This window comes from Anabrus simplex, chromosome 5, assembly GCF_040414725.1.
Source record: "Anabrus simplex isolate iqAnaSimp1 chromosome 5, ASM4041472v1, whole genome shotgun sequence".
Taxonomy (NCBI): domain Eukaryota; kingdom Metazoa; phylum Arthropoda; class Insecta; order Orthoptera; family Tettigoniidae; genus Anabrus; species Anabrus simplex.
Window position 1 is genome coordinate 136,037,789 of NC_090269.1, and position 18,993 is coordinate 136,056,781.

An 18,993-nucleotide genomic window follows, 5' to 3' on the forward strand; every position below is an offset into this window, starting at 1 on the left:
CATTTTAAGTTATTGAAATTTCGAGTCAGAAAATTCCATTTTTTGAGTAAGCCTATGTGTAGCACATAATTAAACTATATTACTTACTTACTGGTCGGCGCTACAGTCCACGTAGGTCCTTGGCCTCCTTAATCGCCTGCCTCCATTCGTTCCGGTCCTCAGCTTTCCTTCTCCAGCATTTAAATCCTATCTTTCTAAGGTCATCCTCAACATCATCAATCCATCTCTTCCTGGGCCTTCCTCTCCTCCTCCTTCTGGTTTTCCTATAAAGACTTTTTGACAGTACTGGTTTCTGCCATCCTCTGAATATGGCCAGCCTGACCAAATTTTTCCCTGCTTAATTTTAACAATAATATCTGGCTGGCCAAACAATCCTTGCAGCTCTGCATTTGTCCTCATTCTCCATCCATCCTGATCTCTAACTGCTCCAAATACCTTTCTCAATATCTTCCTTTCCCACCGTAACAGCCACGGTTCTTCTCTAGTAGTCATCACCCAGCATTCTGAGCCATATATCACTATAGGTCTTAGTAATGTTGTATATATTTTTATTTTCGTATTCCTACTGACATTCTTGGATTTAAACATATTTTGCAAAGCATAAAAGCATCGGTTCCCACTTGTTATACTTTCCTGTATTTCCACAGAGGTTTTGTTGTCTGCAGTTATTACTGAGCCTAGATATTTGAAAGATGTAACTCTCCGATATTCCTTCTCATGTATTCTCACTGTGGTCCTTTCTCTTGCTCCCTCTGTCTCTCCCAGCTGGTTCTCATAGTTTTATTTATATTCACTTCTAGCCCGAAGTCCTGTGTTTTCTCTTCTAACACAGCATAGTTCTCTTCAAGAGCTCTTTCGTTTCATGCAATAATTGCCACATCATCAGCATATGCTATCACTTGTGCTAATCTGTTCAGGATGGTTCCCCCTGAGTTGATGGGTAGCTGGCGTATTACTTTTTCCAGTGCTAAATTGAATAGGAGTGTGGAGAGAACATCCCCCTGTCTCTGACAGATCCTGTTCTACTCTCACCTTGCATACTGTTGTTTTCAAGGTCATTTCTGTGAACCGAGCTCGATAGCTGCAGTCGCTTAAGTGCGGCCAGTATCCAGTAATCGGGAGATAGTGGGTTCGAGCCCCACTGTCGGCAGCCCTGAAGATGGTTTTCCGTGGTTTCCCATTTTCACACCAGGCAAATGCCGGGGCTGTACCTTAATTAAGGCCACGGCCGCTTCCTTCCAATTCCTAGGCCTTTCCTATCCCATCGTCGCCATAAGACCTATCTGTGTCGGCGCGACGTAAAGCAAATAGTAAAAAAAATATAAATATATATATATAGCATTTCTGTGAACCTAACCAATTTCCTTGGAATTCCAAACTCTCTCACAATTTTATATATTTTGCCTCTATCTAGACTGTCGTATGCTCGTTTAAAATCAACATACAGCTGGTGAAGCTGCTTGTCATAGTCATAAAACTTCTCCAGTAATTGTCGCAATATAAAAATCTGATCCAATGTAGAGCGATTTTTTTCTAAAACCTGCTTGGTAATCCCCTATTATCCTTTCCATCCATACTGCCTTATCTCCTTTCTTATGTATTGGACATATTAAGCCCAATGTCCAATCCTTGGGCATTTCCTCCTTCACCCAAACCTTTTTTATCAACTCATGAACAGCCTTCCCTACTCCTCTCCCATATCTTAACATTTCTATCTCCATCCCATCTTCACCTGGGACTTTGTTATTCTTTAATCGCTATCCTGACCTCTTTTATATCTGGCTGTTCTATTGACTCTTCATTCAATTCTCCTTCTTCCCCATCATCACTGATGTTTTCCTCTTCTCTATCATCTTCATTATTTCCATTGAGTACCTTGTAAAAATACTCCTGCCATCTTTCGAGCACTTTACTTTTGTCACCGATGAGGTTTCCATCCTCGTCCTTAAAGGAAACAGCTCTTGGTTGGAATCCTCTCTTAAGATCTTTTGTTCTCTCATTAAACTTTCGTACCTCATTTCTATCCTTCATTTCATCCAGTTCTTCGATTCTCTTTCTCTGAAAAGCTCTCTTTTTTAATCTACATATCTTATGGGCTCTTGTCTGCTTCTCTCTGTACTCTTCCACTACTTGCCCTGTCCTCCTTTGAGGCATTCTTTTCCTAGCTTCATTCCTCTCTTGAATTAGTGTTAAGCATTCTTCATCAAACCATTCTGTCCGACTTGTTGGCTGAATGGTCAGCGTACTGGCCTTTGGTTCAGAGGGTCCCGGGTTCGATTCCCGCCCGGGTCGGAGATTTTAACCTTAATTGGTTAATTCCAATGGCCCGGGAGCTGGGTGTTTGTGCTGTCCCCAACATCCCTGCAACTCACACACCACACATAACACTATCCTCCACCACAATAACACGCAGTTACCTACAAATGGCAGATGCCCCACCCTCATCGGAGGGTCTGCCTTACAAGGGCTGCACTCGGCTAGAAATAGCCACACTATTATTATCAAACCATTCTGCTCTCTTTACATGTTCCTTATTGCCCAAAGTATCATCTGCAACTTCACTGATAACTGTTTTCAGTATCTCCCATTTACTTTCCACTTCTTCTTTCTCCCATAACTCATTTCTTATTTCCAAAGATTCTGCTATTTTCTTGTATTTATCTTGCAATTCCTCAGTTTTGAGACCCTCTACGTTATACTTTGTCCTTCTTACTTTTTCCATCCTTGCCAAGTCTATTTTTTGTCTGTATTGTATTCTTACAAGATAATGGTCTGAATCAGCATCAGCACCTCTACAACTTTTAACATCCATGATGTCTGATGCAAGCTGCCTGTCTATGATAACATGGTCTATTTGATTTCTTGTTACACCATCTGGTGATATCCATGTCTCCTTTATGTTTTTCCACGGGTGCCAAGTACTTTTGGTTATCATCTGCTCCCCACTTGCAAAGTCAATAAGTCTCAAACCATTATCCTTACTGACTTCGTGCAAGCTTTCTTTCCCTACTATGTGTTTATACACCTCTTCTCTTCTAATCTGTGTGTTTAGATCCAAGGATTATTTTCACATCATGTCTTTGAACTTTGTTAATTTCATCCTCCAATTTGGTGTAAAATGCTTCTTTTTCCTCCTCTTCTGCCTCTTACAAAACATTGTAACATTGAAGAACTTTGCTTGATGTCTCAAAGAGCATATCCTATCGTTGATTGCAGTAAAGGTGATCACACTTTGCTTTACAGACTTTTGAGGAATCCTGTGCCATTACTGCCTTCTTTCCCTCCACTGAACATCAGGATATGTTGACCAGATATTATCATCCCTTGCCCCTTCCATCTTAGCTCCTGCAATGCTGCTATTTTCACTCCATACTTATCCAGTTCATTCCTTAATTCCTTCAACTTGCCAGGTCTCTAATGTCCTTATATTCCATGCTGCTACTATGATATAATTTTTCCTTCTCTTAAGCTGTTTTTCTCGCCGGGTCATCACCAAGTTATCCTCTTTTCCTGTAGTATGTCTTAAGGTATCCGTAACATTTGTCTTTTTACGAGGTAGGGGAGTTAACCCTACGCCCAACCCCCCAACCTGGAAGACCAAGGTATCACTCTTAGTCTAGATCATCACCTTAGACCTGTCTGGCTTGGGTGGCCCTACCAGGAGCATGTGCTCCCGCCAACATAGATCAAAGGATCATTTGAACACGCAAGCCTCCAAACACTCGGCAAAATGTATTTTGCCTTTGTCAAGGTGGTGATACCTTCAGGAGGAATCAAACTATATGTATTGTGCCATATCAGAGCCATCAACTAGTGATCCAGGCACATACATTTAAAATTTAACATGTTCTGTATTTGGCGCACACGGGTAGCAGAGGACGCATGTAACCCGATGTCATGGAAATTTCCACGTAAGGAGCGAGTGAGATGAAGATAATTGTGTGACGGAAACAGAAGAGCACATATCTTGAGTGCGTATCATGTGATAATGCCGTGGGGGTGAAAACTGCAGAGCCAATACACCGCACACCCAGCGTGACAAAAAAGTTAAATTAAATTTGCACCTCGATTTACACTGTAATTAGGACAATAAATGCCACTATATGCATCTTCAGAATTTAGAAGAAAAAATTGACCTGAAGAGATGTGCTACATATTCCCGATTAATGTAAATTACACATTTTGTGATTCTACCACATACAGGATGCATCCCCACAGGGTATATGGACCAGATGGCCTGCTATGGGAATTCCCCCCAGTTGCTTCAAATGTAGAGATGATGCTTTGGGCAATTGCAGAAAAATTCATTATCGGATTAATTTTCGCATACAATCAAGTCTCCATAAGATTGCCTTAGGCACCGCTGACATGTACTGCCACACTGATATTTGTGATATCAATGGAACAGAATGATGTCCTCCCTTGGTGGTTTCTAGGGTCAGCCATCTTGTGCCAGATTTAATAAATAGGAGAGACAAGCCCGCAGTGCAGTGACAAATAGAAACAATATACTGAAACACTGTGCTTGACTACATAAGATTATTTAGAAACATTTCGCAATGTATTTGTGTGATACCTTCCGAATTATGTGAATTTCCTTAGATATGTAAAGACGGGATTATTATTCTCAGTCTGAGCGTCGTCCATTCTTGTTATTGTACATCATAAAGACCACCAGAATGTCACTGTTATGGCTTCCATGTGTTCAAATAAAAACAGCCACTCTTAAAGTTTTTATTAATTCTTAAAAAAAAAACCAGATCCACACAAACATTGCTCTTAATGGAGAAATTATATTCTGCACGAAAGAACGTGAAGAAGCATTCTTAATTTATTATCCCGTTGTTTTAACTTTGAACGCTGATTTCATTTATATTTTATTCTTATCTATGCACTTGACGCTTCTTTGTCGCGCACAGTTCTGGCACATCATTAGGAACTTATTCATCCCTTGATACTTCCAGTTTCCTCAAATTTGATTATGGTTGCCCAGTTTTCTTCCTTTTAAAACAATCACCACTTTTCTCAAATTCATTACACAGATAAATTTATAAACTACAGAAATATACCTGAAAAAGAAAACAAGAAAAGAAACAACTTAATAAAAATAGAATTCACTGATAAGTGATTTACTAAAACATCTGGAGTGGCCAAGACAATGCGTAAATTCCTTTTCAGGTACTTTATAAATTTATTTACTCAAAATTAGTTTTGGCAGACGGAAGTACCTAAAAGTTATACTTAACTGAGGCAAAACTGAGGAGATGGCTTCGGATTTAAAAAAAAAAAAAAGCAATCTCATTAGACATAGATAGGGACCTTGTTTTTCGCGTTTGCAACACCACTGACTTTTTATAAATATTCCCTACAATGCTTGGGATACACTTGCCTATACATAACGTTAACAATTTGAAAATGCAACTGTAAATGCAACTTTTGGAACTAGATAAGAATACATTTGTACTGAATTGAGACATCAAATTTTATGTTGCTAGTAATTAAGTAAAAGCTCAGAATGTTCTGGACAATATACTAATGTCCACACAACTGCAGTGAGAAAGAAAACCTGCCAATCATATGCAAGAGTAGGATTACATGGTATGTTCACTTATATGGCAAATAAGATTTTTTTTAAATATTGCAACTGTTTTTAAGTAATATTTTCAACACAAAATAATTACAGTACATGGATTAATTGCATTAGACATCTCCCCAAAGAAGGTTTGTAATTTTTCACCTTGTTTTGCTACATCTCATTTCCTTTTCTACCACCATAATATGTACAGTAGCGGAAAGTGCATGTCTCAAGAATCTCAAAAACTTCTCAATGTCTTACGTCACTCTCAAGAACAGTAAGTGTGCAGTACACTGATGTGATGTCGTAGTCAATCGAACGAGTCAGGTATTGGTTTGGTGCTCCATTCAAAGTGAACAGCATAGACATATGCACAAGTAGGAAGAAAGGTGGTAGGAAGCCGGTCAAGCAATGAGGTGGACAGTAGAATCTCTCAGCCTTTTATTTGTTGTGGGTGGGAAATACTTGCACCTTTCTGGCTAACAAAAGAAAACCATGAGCCTGGAAGTAATTCACACAAGTCCCAGAAAATAAAACTGCAATGTAATAGTTGTTTCCAGTGTGTTAGTTTTGAAAGCGAGAAAACAGCACACACAATTCACCATTTGAAGAGTTATGAGACATTTCAAGACAGTAAAGCAATATCTTCTACTTTGCATGCTGCTTTTCTAGCTTTAACTATGTTGTGTTCATCATTCTTAATTTTTTTTAAGAATAAATATAATTTTATAATCAAATGAAAGGTTTTTAATTAAAAATAAGAGAAAGCATAATTGGAATGAATGACACGGAACTCAATTTTTAATTGCAAAAAAGCAGCTTGTAATATTCAAGAAGATCCAATATTTGTTCATCTGAAGGCAAGAAATTTAAACAGATATTTGTGCCTGTGTTATGAAAAATCTCATCCTTTAAAACAACTCGAGTACTGCGCCTCGAGAGGAACGTTTATAACACATGATTCGCATATGAACATAAGAGTGCAGCACTATTCACTTCAGGTAGAGAGTTATGATATTCTCGAGATTTTGGGTACAGGCATCGAGACTCTTCAAGCAAGAAGAATTCCCACCCATAATGTACAGAACAGTTCAGAAAGTTTATAGGTAAAAAAAGGCATTGCAGAAGATATCTTTGCATTTGGCACAGCTCAGTCACGTGACTGCAAGAGGAGATGAAGAAAGGTTTGGAAATGCAACATACTGTATGCCTGCTTGTTATTCATCTTTATGAAATCTGAGCTTGATAGCAGAAAATAGCTGACAATAGTCAGGAACCTGTGACAAATTCTTGCCAAGTACATGTATACACACTGTGATTGTTTCTCCTAGTAGACCATTCCCATTTCTCTGCAGTCATTCATTGGAGATATACAAACAGTAGCTGTATGCACCATCAGTTTCACAGATGTCAGAATGCATTCTTTAATACTAAGAGATTACCAGAATGGCTCAGATAGGATAAAATTCTATCACTGTAGATTCACATCCCTTGATGGTAGTACATATCAATTAATTTAATATCATAATGTTTCAGTATGTTTTTAAAAAGGCAGCAACTTACTTTTTTATTTCTTTGCATGTCTATTTCTCAAATCCTGAGAGCTGGAATTATCTTATTAAGCTCCTTCTATATGCTTAATTATGTTTGTACTTGGGGAAGTCTAGGCCATGTTTTTTCCCCAAATTCAGATAGGCTCTTCCATAACAATGTCCTTTGCTACTTCAAAATTTTGCTGACCATATAATGAACCACTTCAATAAAAAAATCCTCAGTTTCTTTATAGTACCCAATACTAATATATAAGTTTTTCCATACATATGATGTAATAGTCACAAAATTACCACTATTCTTTGAATATTGAACAAATTCCAATACATTAATATGCATGATTGAAAGGTATGAAAATATGTTTCTCTTTTTAGACAGATATGTTAACCTTTTGGGACTTTGCTGTGTCAAAAAAAAAAAGACAAAGAGAAATAATTTACATTTTGTGGATGCTTGTTGTTTAAAGGGGCTTAACATCTAGGTCATCGGCCCCTAATGGTATGAAATGTAATGAAAATTTCAAAGTCCAAAAACATCCACTGACCAGGATTCAAAATGTGATGACGAAGAATGAATAGGTGAATATGAATTTAAAACAATCAGTGGATCCGACCCGCAATGCCCCACATTCCCAGACACTATTGTAAAGCAATAGTATTTCTGACCAAGGGACAGCTTTTAAAGCACAATCCTGAATCGATGATGGTTGTAGTCTAAAGGGGTCCAAAATCCAAGTAATCAGCCCCTCATAATGCTAGTAAAGTTGAACCATGGTATTTGTCATGTTGTGGTACTAATCAAAAGTAACGTAGACTCACGGTATTCCACACATTATGTTACTACTCAGAGGTAATGTAATACATGCACGTAACGCAGACCTATGGCGTTTCTCACATTACGGCACCACTTACAGGCAACGCAAACCTATGGTGTTCCTCACATAGGTGTACTAATTACAGGGACCCATACTATCGCGTGGTGTTCTCCACATAGTGGGTACTAATCAAAGGCAGCGCAGACCAACGGTTGTGCTCATATAATGGTACTAATTACAGGCAACGTCCAGACCCGTGGCGTTTCTCACATAATGGTACTAATCACAGGCAACCCAAGTAAAGGTGACCCATGGTGTTCCCCGCGTGATGGTACTAATTACAAGTAGTCTCGTGGTCCTAATTCGAACATCCCTTGGTCACCCCGTTTAGTCGCCTCTTACGACAGGCAGGGGATACCGTGGGTGTATTCTTCGTCTGTCCTCCCCACCCACAGAGGGTGCTCCATGTCTTCAGAAGAGAAAAACACAGTCATTTGTCCATGATGTTCTCTAACAATAGTGGTTGAAACTGACAATAACTGACCATGATACTCTCGTTTGTCACCAGATGGCTCAATGTGCGCCAACCTTCCGAGTGGGAAGTGATGCCATCTTAGTTCAAAGAAAGGTGTTTCTTGTTCAATACATCTGGGTGTTGCAAAACAAACAGCAACATCATCAGATAAATCAGCGACAATGGAGGAGATATATGGTAGAATAGTAAAATAAATAACAAAAGACTGACGAGGACACAGAATAGAATGAAGATGAAAAGAAAAAAGTACAAATTGAGATAGGAGATACTCAGTCATGCTCAACAGATTTGTAGAGCCCTGCGCCCCACAGAGATGACTAAGCAAATCTCTCAGAATGAAGAAGTGAAAGAAACTACATACCTTCCTTTTATTCATAATACCACAGACCAAACATTGAAATTAATGGGGAATGTCCATGTGGACGTCCAAAGCAGCGCTGGCGTGACACGGTAAATGGTTGTATGAATACTCTCAATTTATGACCACACAGCACCCAAGACCGTGTAAAATGAGCCAAGATTAAAACAGCGGACCCTGCACCAGTAGGAAAATAGTAGGAAGAAGACCACAGGCCGAATTGCCAAGATCCTCCACAAGCGCAATATAAATAAAGTATTTGGCACCAACACAAAAACTAGTCATATTTCAGTAAAAGCAAGGAGAAATGGTCCCCATTATTACACCCTGGGGTGAACAAAATTCCTTGTACTTCTTACTTTTAATTGACCTTAGTTCTTAGGCAGACCTAACAGTTGAATACATTGGCCAAATATGCCAGTCCATAGTTACACCATAGAAAAATCAGTCTCAACCAACCAGACAAGTCAGCAATAGGTCAGCATGCCCTATCACTGGGTCATGATCTCATGTTCAAAGGTGTCTGAGCTGTTAGATACACAAAATATTACAGGTCTAGGATCATACAGGAGACGGTGGGAATATGTAAAAATCCTAATAATTTCAACACTGGCACTGGGTATCAATTAAGCAATACGTGATTGCCGAAGATTTACATAAGTAGTTGTCTTCACTGTCAAAATTTCCAAATTCGTATTCTCATCACTTAATGGTTCACTCTAGACTGTGTCATACTTGCATCATCTGTCTGCATCCGTTACTCTAATTCTTCTTTTTAATGTCATTTCTTCAACTTCATTGTAGTATGTCTATCTCCAGCCCCCATCCCACCGACTGCCACGCATCCACTTCCCACTCAGAAGGCTAGTGCACAGTAATTTACTTCTTGATATAAAATTGTAATCGTTACATTCTAGTAATCGATATACATCTAATTGAAGGATACATTGCGCACTCTGTGTTCATTTACTGAGAGTCAGATAAATTGTGTACTACGTGGTACAGAAGATGATAGTGATTATTGTTTAACCGTGCACCTGGTGGACTGCTGTAGAAGTCGCGTGTATTTTGGCTGTTTTCCATTTCACTACAATAGAGTGCTGTGGAAGTTCGGCCTTGGAGGTCTCTCGTAGCTGCTTTGGGAGTCCATAGTTACGGCATACCTGCCAACTTTACAAAACCAAAAATCAGGAGATTTTGATATGAAAATCAGGAGAAATCAGGAGATACAATTGATCAAAACTGCTTATTCTACATGTCTTGCACAATACAGTACTACAATATATTTATGATACTTATTGTCTCAAAGCCCGATTGTAGCTATACGAGGCTACATGGCTAAAAATTACACGTCTCTATTCCCTCACAGAAAGTAAGGTAGAGGAGGGTAAGTGTGCGCACTTAATGTTTAAGCCCTTATAACATTGTTTTCCATGAATATGTTCGTAACTTTAATGCATATTTTGGTAGAAGGGAACGTGAAGAATATTTATGTATTGTTAAAATAATATACAGTTATAATGATTTATTGTGACACACGAGTTTAGACAAGTTTACGTATGCGAACACTTAGACGACATATGCGGGTAAGTGTGCACAGGCTGTAGTCTAAGTGTGCGCATTTGTTTTCTCATTACATTTCCTTTCATTTTGCTCAACTTTTCAACAATGATCACAAACAAATCCTCCATGTCCTTCATATCACGTGCACCACTCATGCCACCATTCACCAAATTCACTGCATCGTACCCAATCATCGTCTTCACATAATTGACACCAAAAACAGATGTAGACACCTGGAGATTGTTCACCTCTGGATGTGCTAGGCCTGTATGTTAACTTTCGTGAAGTTGAATGTTTTGGACGTGCACCTTCATATTGTTTACCATTTCTTGCAATTTTAGATATTTGAGTAGGTATCTGAGAATTTCTTTTTGCAAGTTGTGTTTCAGTTCTTGCTTTCATCCTTTCTTCCTGTTCCTTAACATTTTGTTTCTCCTCAAGACTATTCTCATAAGGAGACGATGTTAAAATCTGAGATTTCTGACCATTCCTGTTCCTTTTGTTGTTATTTTCACACTTAGGTAGGGGTGAATGCGATTGGTATTTAAGGTAAGGCAAATACTTTATTACTTTGCGACTCCTGGTTTGTTCCTTGGTCGTTCATTACTACTTCCGGTCCTTGCTTTTTGTCTCCATCTTCATCCTGCTGATCACCACTGACTGACTGATGAACATGTTCACCCCGTAAGTTCGAAATAGATAATTATAAGACGAGGCACCGTAAACTGAGCCTCTCATATCAGCAGCCGTGTGGCGGCCAGGTGTACGCACGCTTGAATTAGGCGCGCACACTTGCCCGGCTGTTAATTTTTTTTGATTCACAGTACATGGCACTAGTGATACTATTTTTAAATATGAATGATGGAATCCTAACCAGCATTAATAGCATACCCACAGCATTTAAGTCAAACTGATGCCGTTATTCTGGACAACTCGGGCTTATTTTACTTCATTAAAATATTATAGTACGTTTCGCGAAAAATATCTTACCTTTTCTGAATTATGATCGTACAGATAACGCATCCAAGATGCTGATACCACCTTGTATGTAACACATCACCACACTACACTCTCAGCTGTCGACCAGTGATGCCAACGGCTGAAAAAATTGACTGCGTATACTTAGCCACCTGCGTACACTTACACTCTGCCACCTTATGTGAGTGAGATGATCAGTCCCTGATAAGCCTGTTGAAAATAGCATGAACGCATGTGTGAATCAGTCATGCACTTAGATGCCATTAGGCTACTTAGCAAATGCATAGATTAATAAATTGCACCAAGTGCCCGTGCGATTATGCAAAGCGCAATGCTATTTGGATCAAATAACTAGCTGATGAACCCGTGCTTCGCTACGGAATTCTCAGAAAGACTGTCCTTATAGTTTTCCCCACTAAAGTCAATATAGGTCATTACAATGACGCCAGTATGAATGTTGCGATAAAAAGCAATGTTGTCGTATGAAAACAGCACATTTTCTCACTCTTAGTGTCAATCTAACAGTTCAAAAGTTTCAGAGCTAGAATGACCAGGCTGCAGACAGCCGCGAATACTCCTGTGTAAACATTCCGTTTAAGTGTGCACCCTTCTCATTCCATTCACTGCCTCAGAGTAAGGATTGAATAGCTGGAATACTATGCTGATCCAGTGTGTTACGTACCAGTAGTATCAGAAAATTTATGAACCAGAGGAATGGCATGCTAAAGAAGAGAGAGATCTAACTCCCCACTCCCCAGCTACTTCCCGCCAATATTCAGGCAGGCTGTTATACTCAATACGCAGCAGTAATCCTATCTATCGGAGATAAATGGCAGTAGAATACACAAAGCACATCACAACAAACAATGGTCAATGTAATGTTATTGCTGATCAATTTTATGAGCTTTCTATATTGGAGGCCTTCACACTTAGTTTTCTTCCAAATCTGTGATTTAGAGCATCTAATGTCAAGTGAATCCTCCTTTCTTTCATGACAATCTCTTGTGTTATTTAAGCAATTGTTCCTTCATGACTTTTTTCTCATTCTTATAATTATCTTCACAATTTAATCACCGTCACCACCAATATTATAGTAGTCGGTACGGTAAAACTTCATAACACATAAATAATCAGAAATTGTATTCTCTGTAATTTTTGTTATGTAGTACTTTTCAATATGACCAGTAAGATAGGTAATTAAAAATTAAATTTTTGGCAACTTCCCCTAAACTACCATTTTGAACAGAGTGAATACAATTATTTATAGTGTAGACTGTAGTTCCTTATTCCGCGACTTTACATAAAATTCTGTTCACCCATTTTCACGTACCCCGGCGCTGATATGGACTTAGCAAAAAAATCTGAATCCATGAATATCTCTATCATCATAGCCGGTACGGTAAAAATGTATAAGACGTAAATGATATGAAATTTTATAATATATAACTTTAGTTATGTAGTATTTATCGATAGGGCCAATAATAAATATTTGAGAATTAAATTTCAGGCCTTCCCCTAAACTACCATTTCACTCAGCGTGAATAAAATTATTTATGGCCTAGATTGTAGCGACTTATTCCCCGACGTTATATACCGATTTTCATTAAATTCACTTCAGCCGTTTTCTCGTGATGAGCGTGCGTACGCACGTACGTACAGACAGAAATTACGGAATATTAAAGCGTGCATATCCTCTTGTTACTATGGATGGTCGCGACCGGTACGCAAATATCATTCTTTTTAAATTCTGAGCAATGTACGGACAAAACTCTTGTTTTATTTATATTGAGATAAATAAAAATTAGTCTGAATTGTCTCCAAATGGCTCGTAAAATCTCTAGAAAAGTCACAAGTAGTTATAGTAGTTATCATTGAAATGCTGTCACTAAATTACTAAGAAACACTCAATATCTAGCAACGAGTCTCTAGAATCGACCAAAGAGAATGGAATCGACTAGACTGATGTGAACGAACACCAACATAGAACGAGAGATTGACAATCGATACACGCGTCGCGATATAAAGGTTTCAATAAACATCGCACATTTGCGAACATTTCTCGCATTCATGAACGTCGATGTTTCGTTTGAAAGCGGCCAATGAGAGGACTTCCGGCCACTGGCGTAAAAAAGCTGAAACGGCGGGATTTGGAAATAAATGTTTGAAGCTCACCAAAAAATAAGCTAAAATCGGGAGAAATAATAGAATAATCGGGAGGCGGGAAAAACTGTTGAAATTCGGGAGTCTCCCGCCTAAATCGGGAAAGTTGGCAGGTATGGTTACGGCTATGATCACCAGACGATAGGAGTAACCAGTTCAAAGATGAAAGCAATGTTTACGGTATGCTACTCACTTTACACCTACTTGCTCCTCCGTCCTGATGTGCTTGTGCTTCTTGACTTAGCTTTCAATCACTTTGATATTGTGAAAGGCCTGATGATGGAGGAAAGATATAATGTGGAGGAAGCTCTTGTCCTCATATTGGGTAGTGACTCTGAAGATGACGATAGTGATTTGTCATCTGCTTCTGGTGACGGAACGACTTCAATCACACCTTCTACTTCGGGGACGTTGCCTAAAAGATCGGCCTACTTTGATGATTCGACTCAAGATGAAGATAGTGAGGATGAAGATCAGGTACCTGAACCACCGAGCAGAAAACTAAATTGGAAAAAGTAGAACCTAAATCCAAAGAAACAGAAGTTCAATGCAGCTAATTCCGGATTGAGAAGTTTAGTGGACAATGCCAGCATGTTAAATTTCTTTCAGCTGTTTTTAACATGAGTATCATAACTCTTCTGTGCGAGGAGGATGAAAAGTGCTAAAATTATAGTCATAAGTATTTCACCGAATATGCATTACAAATAGAATAAAATTCTTTTAAACTCTGCCTGTCCTCTCCTCACATCCAGAGGGTCATGCCACCACACTCGCTACGCCAGAGCGAAAGGGTTAAAGAGGACGTACAATTGGGCAACCTCCCTCTATTAATACTAATCAGAAGGAAAATGGAGGAGGTCCGACACATCGAAAAGTGAAGGTATCGGCGAAATAAAGGGAAGGACCACGGAGGGTGCAAAATTTAAAGACTCCCTAGGCCTCGAAAACCTAATATCATCGGGGTCATGAAAGAACAATAACTGACAAGTAGTGGAGGGAATGCCAGGCTCACCTAGCGGAACCGTGGTTGCCAACCCACGCTCCAAAGTTAAGAATCCTTGGTCTCCCTTTCAGTCTCCTCTAACGACATGCAAGGGATACCGTAAATGTTATTTTACCACCTCTACCTATAGGAGTTACGTGGTCAAGAATGGAGCAGGAATAAACATGTGACAGGGGTTAAGGCATTTCCATTCCCCTATCTGAATAAATATTTTGAATTAGTATCCTGAAAATAATGCAAACACAAAAGTGACATGCAAATTTGCTTTGAAGCAATAATTTTGAGTCTCTCTAGTCTCACCTAGTGATGATAGATAGCCGCTTAATGTCTCCACGCTAAATAACAAAAAATGGAGTAATGTATTTTTCATAGCAAACTTAGGTATCATTCCATCCTCATGTGAAAAAATGTGATTCCCTAAAACTTGCATTCTGTAAAGTAATTTTAATGATTACTTTTTGAAAAAAAAAAAAAGTAATTGTACTTGTCCAACTCATTGGCTGAATGGTCAGCATACTGCCCTTCAGTTCAGAGGGTCCCAGGTTCAATTCCCGGCCGGGTCGGGGTTTTTAATAACTTCTGGCTTGGGGACTGCCTGTTTGTGTTTGTCCCAACACTCTCCTCTTCATATTCACACAACACACCATACTACCAACCACAACAGAAACACGCAATAGAGATTACACCTCTCCATATAGGGTTGGCGTCAGGAAGTGCATCCAGCCAAAAATCAAGGCCAGATCCACACGTGTGGCGCAGTTCACACCCGCAACCCCAGAAGCTGTGGGAAAAAGCGGTAGAAGAAGAATTAGTAATTGTAATTGAGTACAGTATATTTTTCTCAGGTAATTGTACGCAAGAGCAATTACTTTTATTCTGCACTGTTCCCATCGCTAAACGAGACTATCACTTACAACAGACCAATGGCAAAGTATTTTCAATTTCAAACCATCATTGTTAGAGAAGTCTTCATCGTGGACAGATGTGCTCCCCTTCTGAAAACACAGAGCAAAGTTTGCATGAAACTTGAAGAACTTCTCCGACATGACAAAATCCAAAAAGATAATGATATCCATCATACAGGCCATGAAAGCATCGATCTAAATACTTTTCTCTCTCTCTCTCTTTTTTTGTTTGTTTTGGATTGCTCATAAAATACATTTACAAGCTTGCTCATTACCGAGTACTGTACATTTGTCAGAATTATTAACAAATTACAATAAATGACTCCCTCTGTTTAGAATACAAAATGCTATTTTCACCTACATTGTGATACTACATAACAAGCAATTATAACTGTGGCTGTGGCGAATGTCTCTGTTTCGAAAGCACCTGCTCGATTTTCTTCATTACAGTTGGCAGTAGGCCTATGTGGTTATCAACACACTTAACAGCACACCGTTCGAAGTCTGAAGTGTATCTGGAAACCTGAAATGAGAAAACAAAGAATGCATAAGTTTCAAATTTCTTACATAGTTAAAAAGAAGGTACCTACAAGTATCTCCCTCCAATTATAATCATTCTGCACTATGTCGTAAATGGACTAAAATATAGTCAGTTTCTATTACTGATTGAAAACAATTTTTAGGGTTTAACACATTAAGGTTGAAGACCGTACCAGCTGTGACATTCACTGTGGAGAACAAAGCCTGCATGGCGCACTTTCTCTGGTTTTAATCCTTGTTACTATGAAACAAACGTACTATGTGTATTTATTGGTACTGCAGTATAAGAATTGGTGTATATATATATATAGGGTTTTAATCATCCATTTCACATTATCATTTCATTTCTTTGTGTCGCGGCTATAACGTATTCTGAACGAACAACTTATTGTGTAAAGTATTTCAACATCGTTTGTATTAATAGCTTCCAGTAAATTTTCCAATAGCCATAGTAGGGTGACCAGAGTCAGCAGGCTAATGTCAGTCCATTACCAGGAAATGTACGTCATGAAGCTTACAAGAGACCGTACCCCTTGCATACTATGAAGAGACTGTTGAAACCGTATGAACACCTACTTTTTGAAGTTCGCTACCTGACGCTTCTTTTCCGCGGGAAAGTTCAGCCTATGTGAATGGACGTAATGAAGCAAGGTGATGGATTCACGGCAATACATAGGAGAAGGGATGAGACCTCAAATCTTATTGGGCCATGTGATATGGCTGATGGAGGGAGACTTTTGAACCTATATACTCTGACAAGGGCTGGAGAGGCATTTGGGGACTCTCACTCGTACTCTGGGAAGACACTCTTACGATGATTCTACGTCTGCACATCAGAGAAGATTTTAACTTAGTTCACTTTGCATCTGAGTAGAATACTACTCAAAAGTTACTCTCAATGGGACCTGTTATCTCAATGACAAGAGGTAAAGTCAACGGGAGACCGGTTTTTACTAGTACAGGGCAGGAGAGCTTTTGTTATGAATTTAGTTACGCTACTGTTCCATAATACGGAAGAATAAAAGTGTATTCTCTCCATGAACATAACCCATGGTGGTTTTGCTTTTAAAATTAGGACTCATTACGACTTTATGTAAGGAGTACAGTAAGAAGTGTTAAAGGCAGGAAAGTCATAGTACAGCTAGTGTACCATGCACAAAAGCAGAAGTAGGACTGGAATCCACAAGAGATGACTCCGCCTGTACGAGAGATCCATCAATCATCAGCTTCTACATAACAGAGTCTACAAATGGTGAGCTAATGGCATAAATTACTGCAAGTCTTCGCGCAACAGTTGATTTTCTTACAGTTTATTCCGTTCAATTTTTCTTTTTTTCCGTAAGTTCAGATTTCGTTAATACGCCATTGTCATGTTTTTCATCCTAATAAAGACCTGTTTTAATTTGTATTTTCTGAAATTTATTATTAATGATCCTTAAATTCCAAGTTAGTGTACTTAATGGATAGTATTCCGTCACCCTACCCCTGAGAGTTTTTAAGAGTCTCACTACGTGTTATTATTATCTATCGTTTTCAAGCCATAAGCTTGAAGGCTGGCACCCATAGGATATTGTTTATGGAGAAACAATGAGATATAATTTATTTATATTAATATTAAGGTGACCTGCCACATCATAATTTTGTCACATCTGTGGGCAGAGTGGGTACGTCACATATTGTTGCCGCAAGTGTGGGGCTCGAAAACCATTAAGTACTTGTATAGAACAGATAGAATCAGTAGTTTGGGGGTAACTGTTGGGTATCCACATTACATTTTTCTTGTGTGTTTTATTTTGGGGGTAGCATGGCTGAGCAAGAGGAGAAAGACACGACACTGCGTAGTGGGCACGTGCTGAAGGGTGGTACTTTAAGTAATTATAAGGAGGAGGTAGATAAGTGTGTAGAGGTAGAAACAGATAATAGGAGCGAAGATAGCGAAGGAAATATCTAGGAATGACAAAGTTACGTTAGTCAGACGATAGTATGATGGGGGTTGAGGCGGAAGTTAGCCATAACAATGAATGTAATAATCAGTTACTAGAAATGATGCAGTTAATGTTAAGCAAAATAGAGGACAGTAAATCTGAAATAAAAAATGGAACAAAATAAAGCTGAAATAAAAAAGGAATTGGAACAAACTAAATCAGAAATTAAAAATGAAGTAGAACAAACTAAACGAGAATTAAGTAAGGCATTGAATGATCACAAGGTCGAAGCTAATAAAAGGATGGATGAACACAGCAAACAGTTAAATGAATTATTTAAACAAAATGAAAGATTTAACAAGCAGATAGAGTAACAGAAAGAGACAACTAAGCAAAACAAACAAGAGGTAGAAAAAAAAAAAAAAATTGTAGAGCAGAGAAGTGAGTTGTTGGGATTAATGGAAAAAGAAAGCAACAACACCAGAAAGGAATTAGAGACACAGGTGACAGGTATTAACAATAAAGTCGAGACCCAAAAGGAAGAAATAAGAGAATTTAAGGAACAGGTACAAAACGATATCGATACGGTTAAGTGTATGGTAGAAGACAACACTAGAGAACAAAGAGAAAAGTTTGAGATAGTAGAAGGCAATACAGTGGAGATTAAGACGTTGAAAGAAAAACAGAACACTGTAGTGAATAAAATTGAAAGAAGAGATAAAGATGTAGATAACCGCATAGCGATAGCAGAAGCATGCATACGACGAGAAGTAAGAGAGAGACAGGGTAACACTGAGAGGCAAAGTCATGAAGGGATTTACAGTAAGGAAATCGAATTACCGAAGTTCAATGGGAAACAAACTAACCCACTAGAATTTCTTAAGATAGTAGAAAAACGGTTTGGGAAACGGATTGAGGAGGGATTTATGGACTGGGAAGAGGCGATCGACATTATTGATCATGCTTTTGTGGGAGAGACGCGTTCCTGGTTTTCAGTCTATAAAAGTAACATGGAAAGTCTGAAGGAATTTAAGACGAAGTTCACAGACAAATATTGGAATGAACACGTTCAAAGCAGTGAAAGAG

General features: G+C 38.7%; 1 protein-coding gene across 1 annotated transcript in view; it reads right to left on the reverse strand.

Annotated features, from left to right (window-relative positions):
- Positions 1–15,061: 15,061 nt before the first annotated feature.
- Positions 15,062–18,993, reverse strand: part of LOC136874693 (protein FAM136A) — a 30,515-nt gene continuing 26,583 nt past the window's right edge. Inside the window, exon 4 of the mRNA XM_067148333.2 lies at positions 15,062–15,965. Within this exon, the coding sequence (XP_067004434.1) occupies positions 15,828–15,965 (138 nt within the window). The 3' untranslated portion in view covers positions 15,062–15,827. The remainder of the gene's footprint in view (positions 15,966–18,993) is intronic.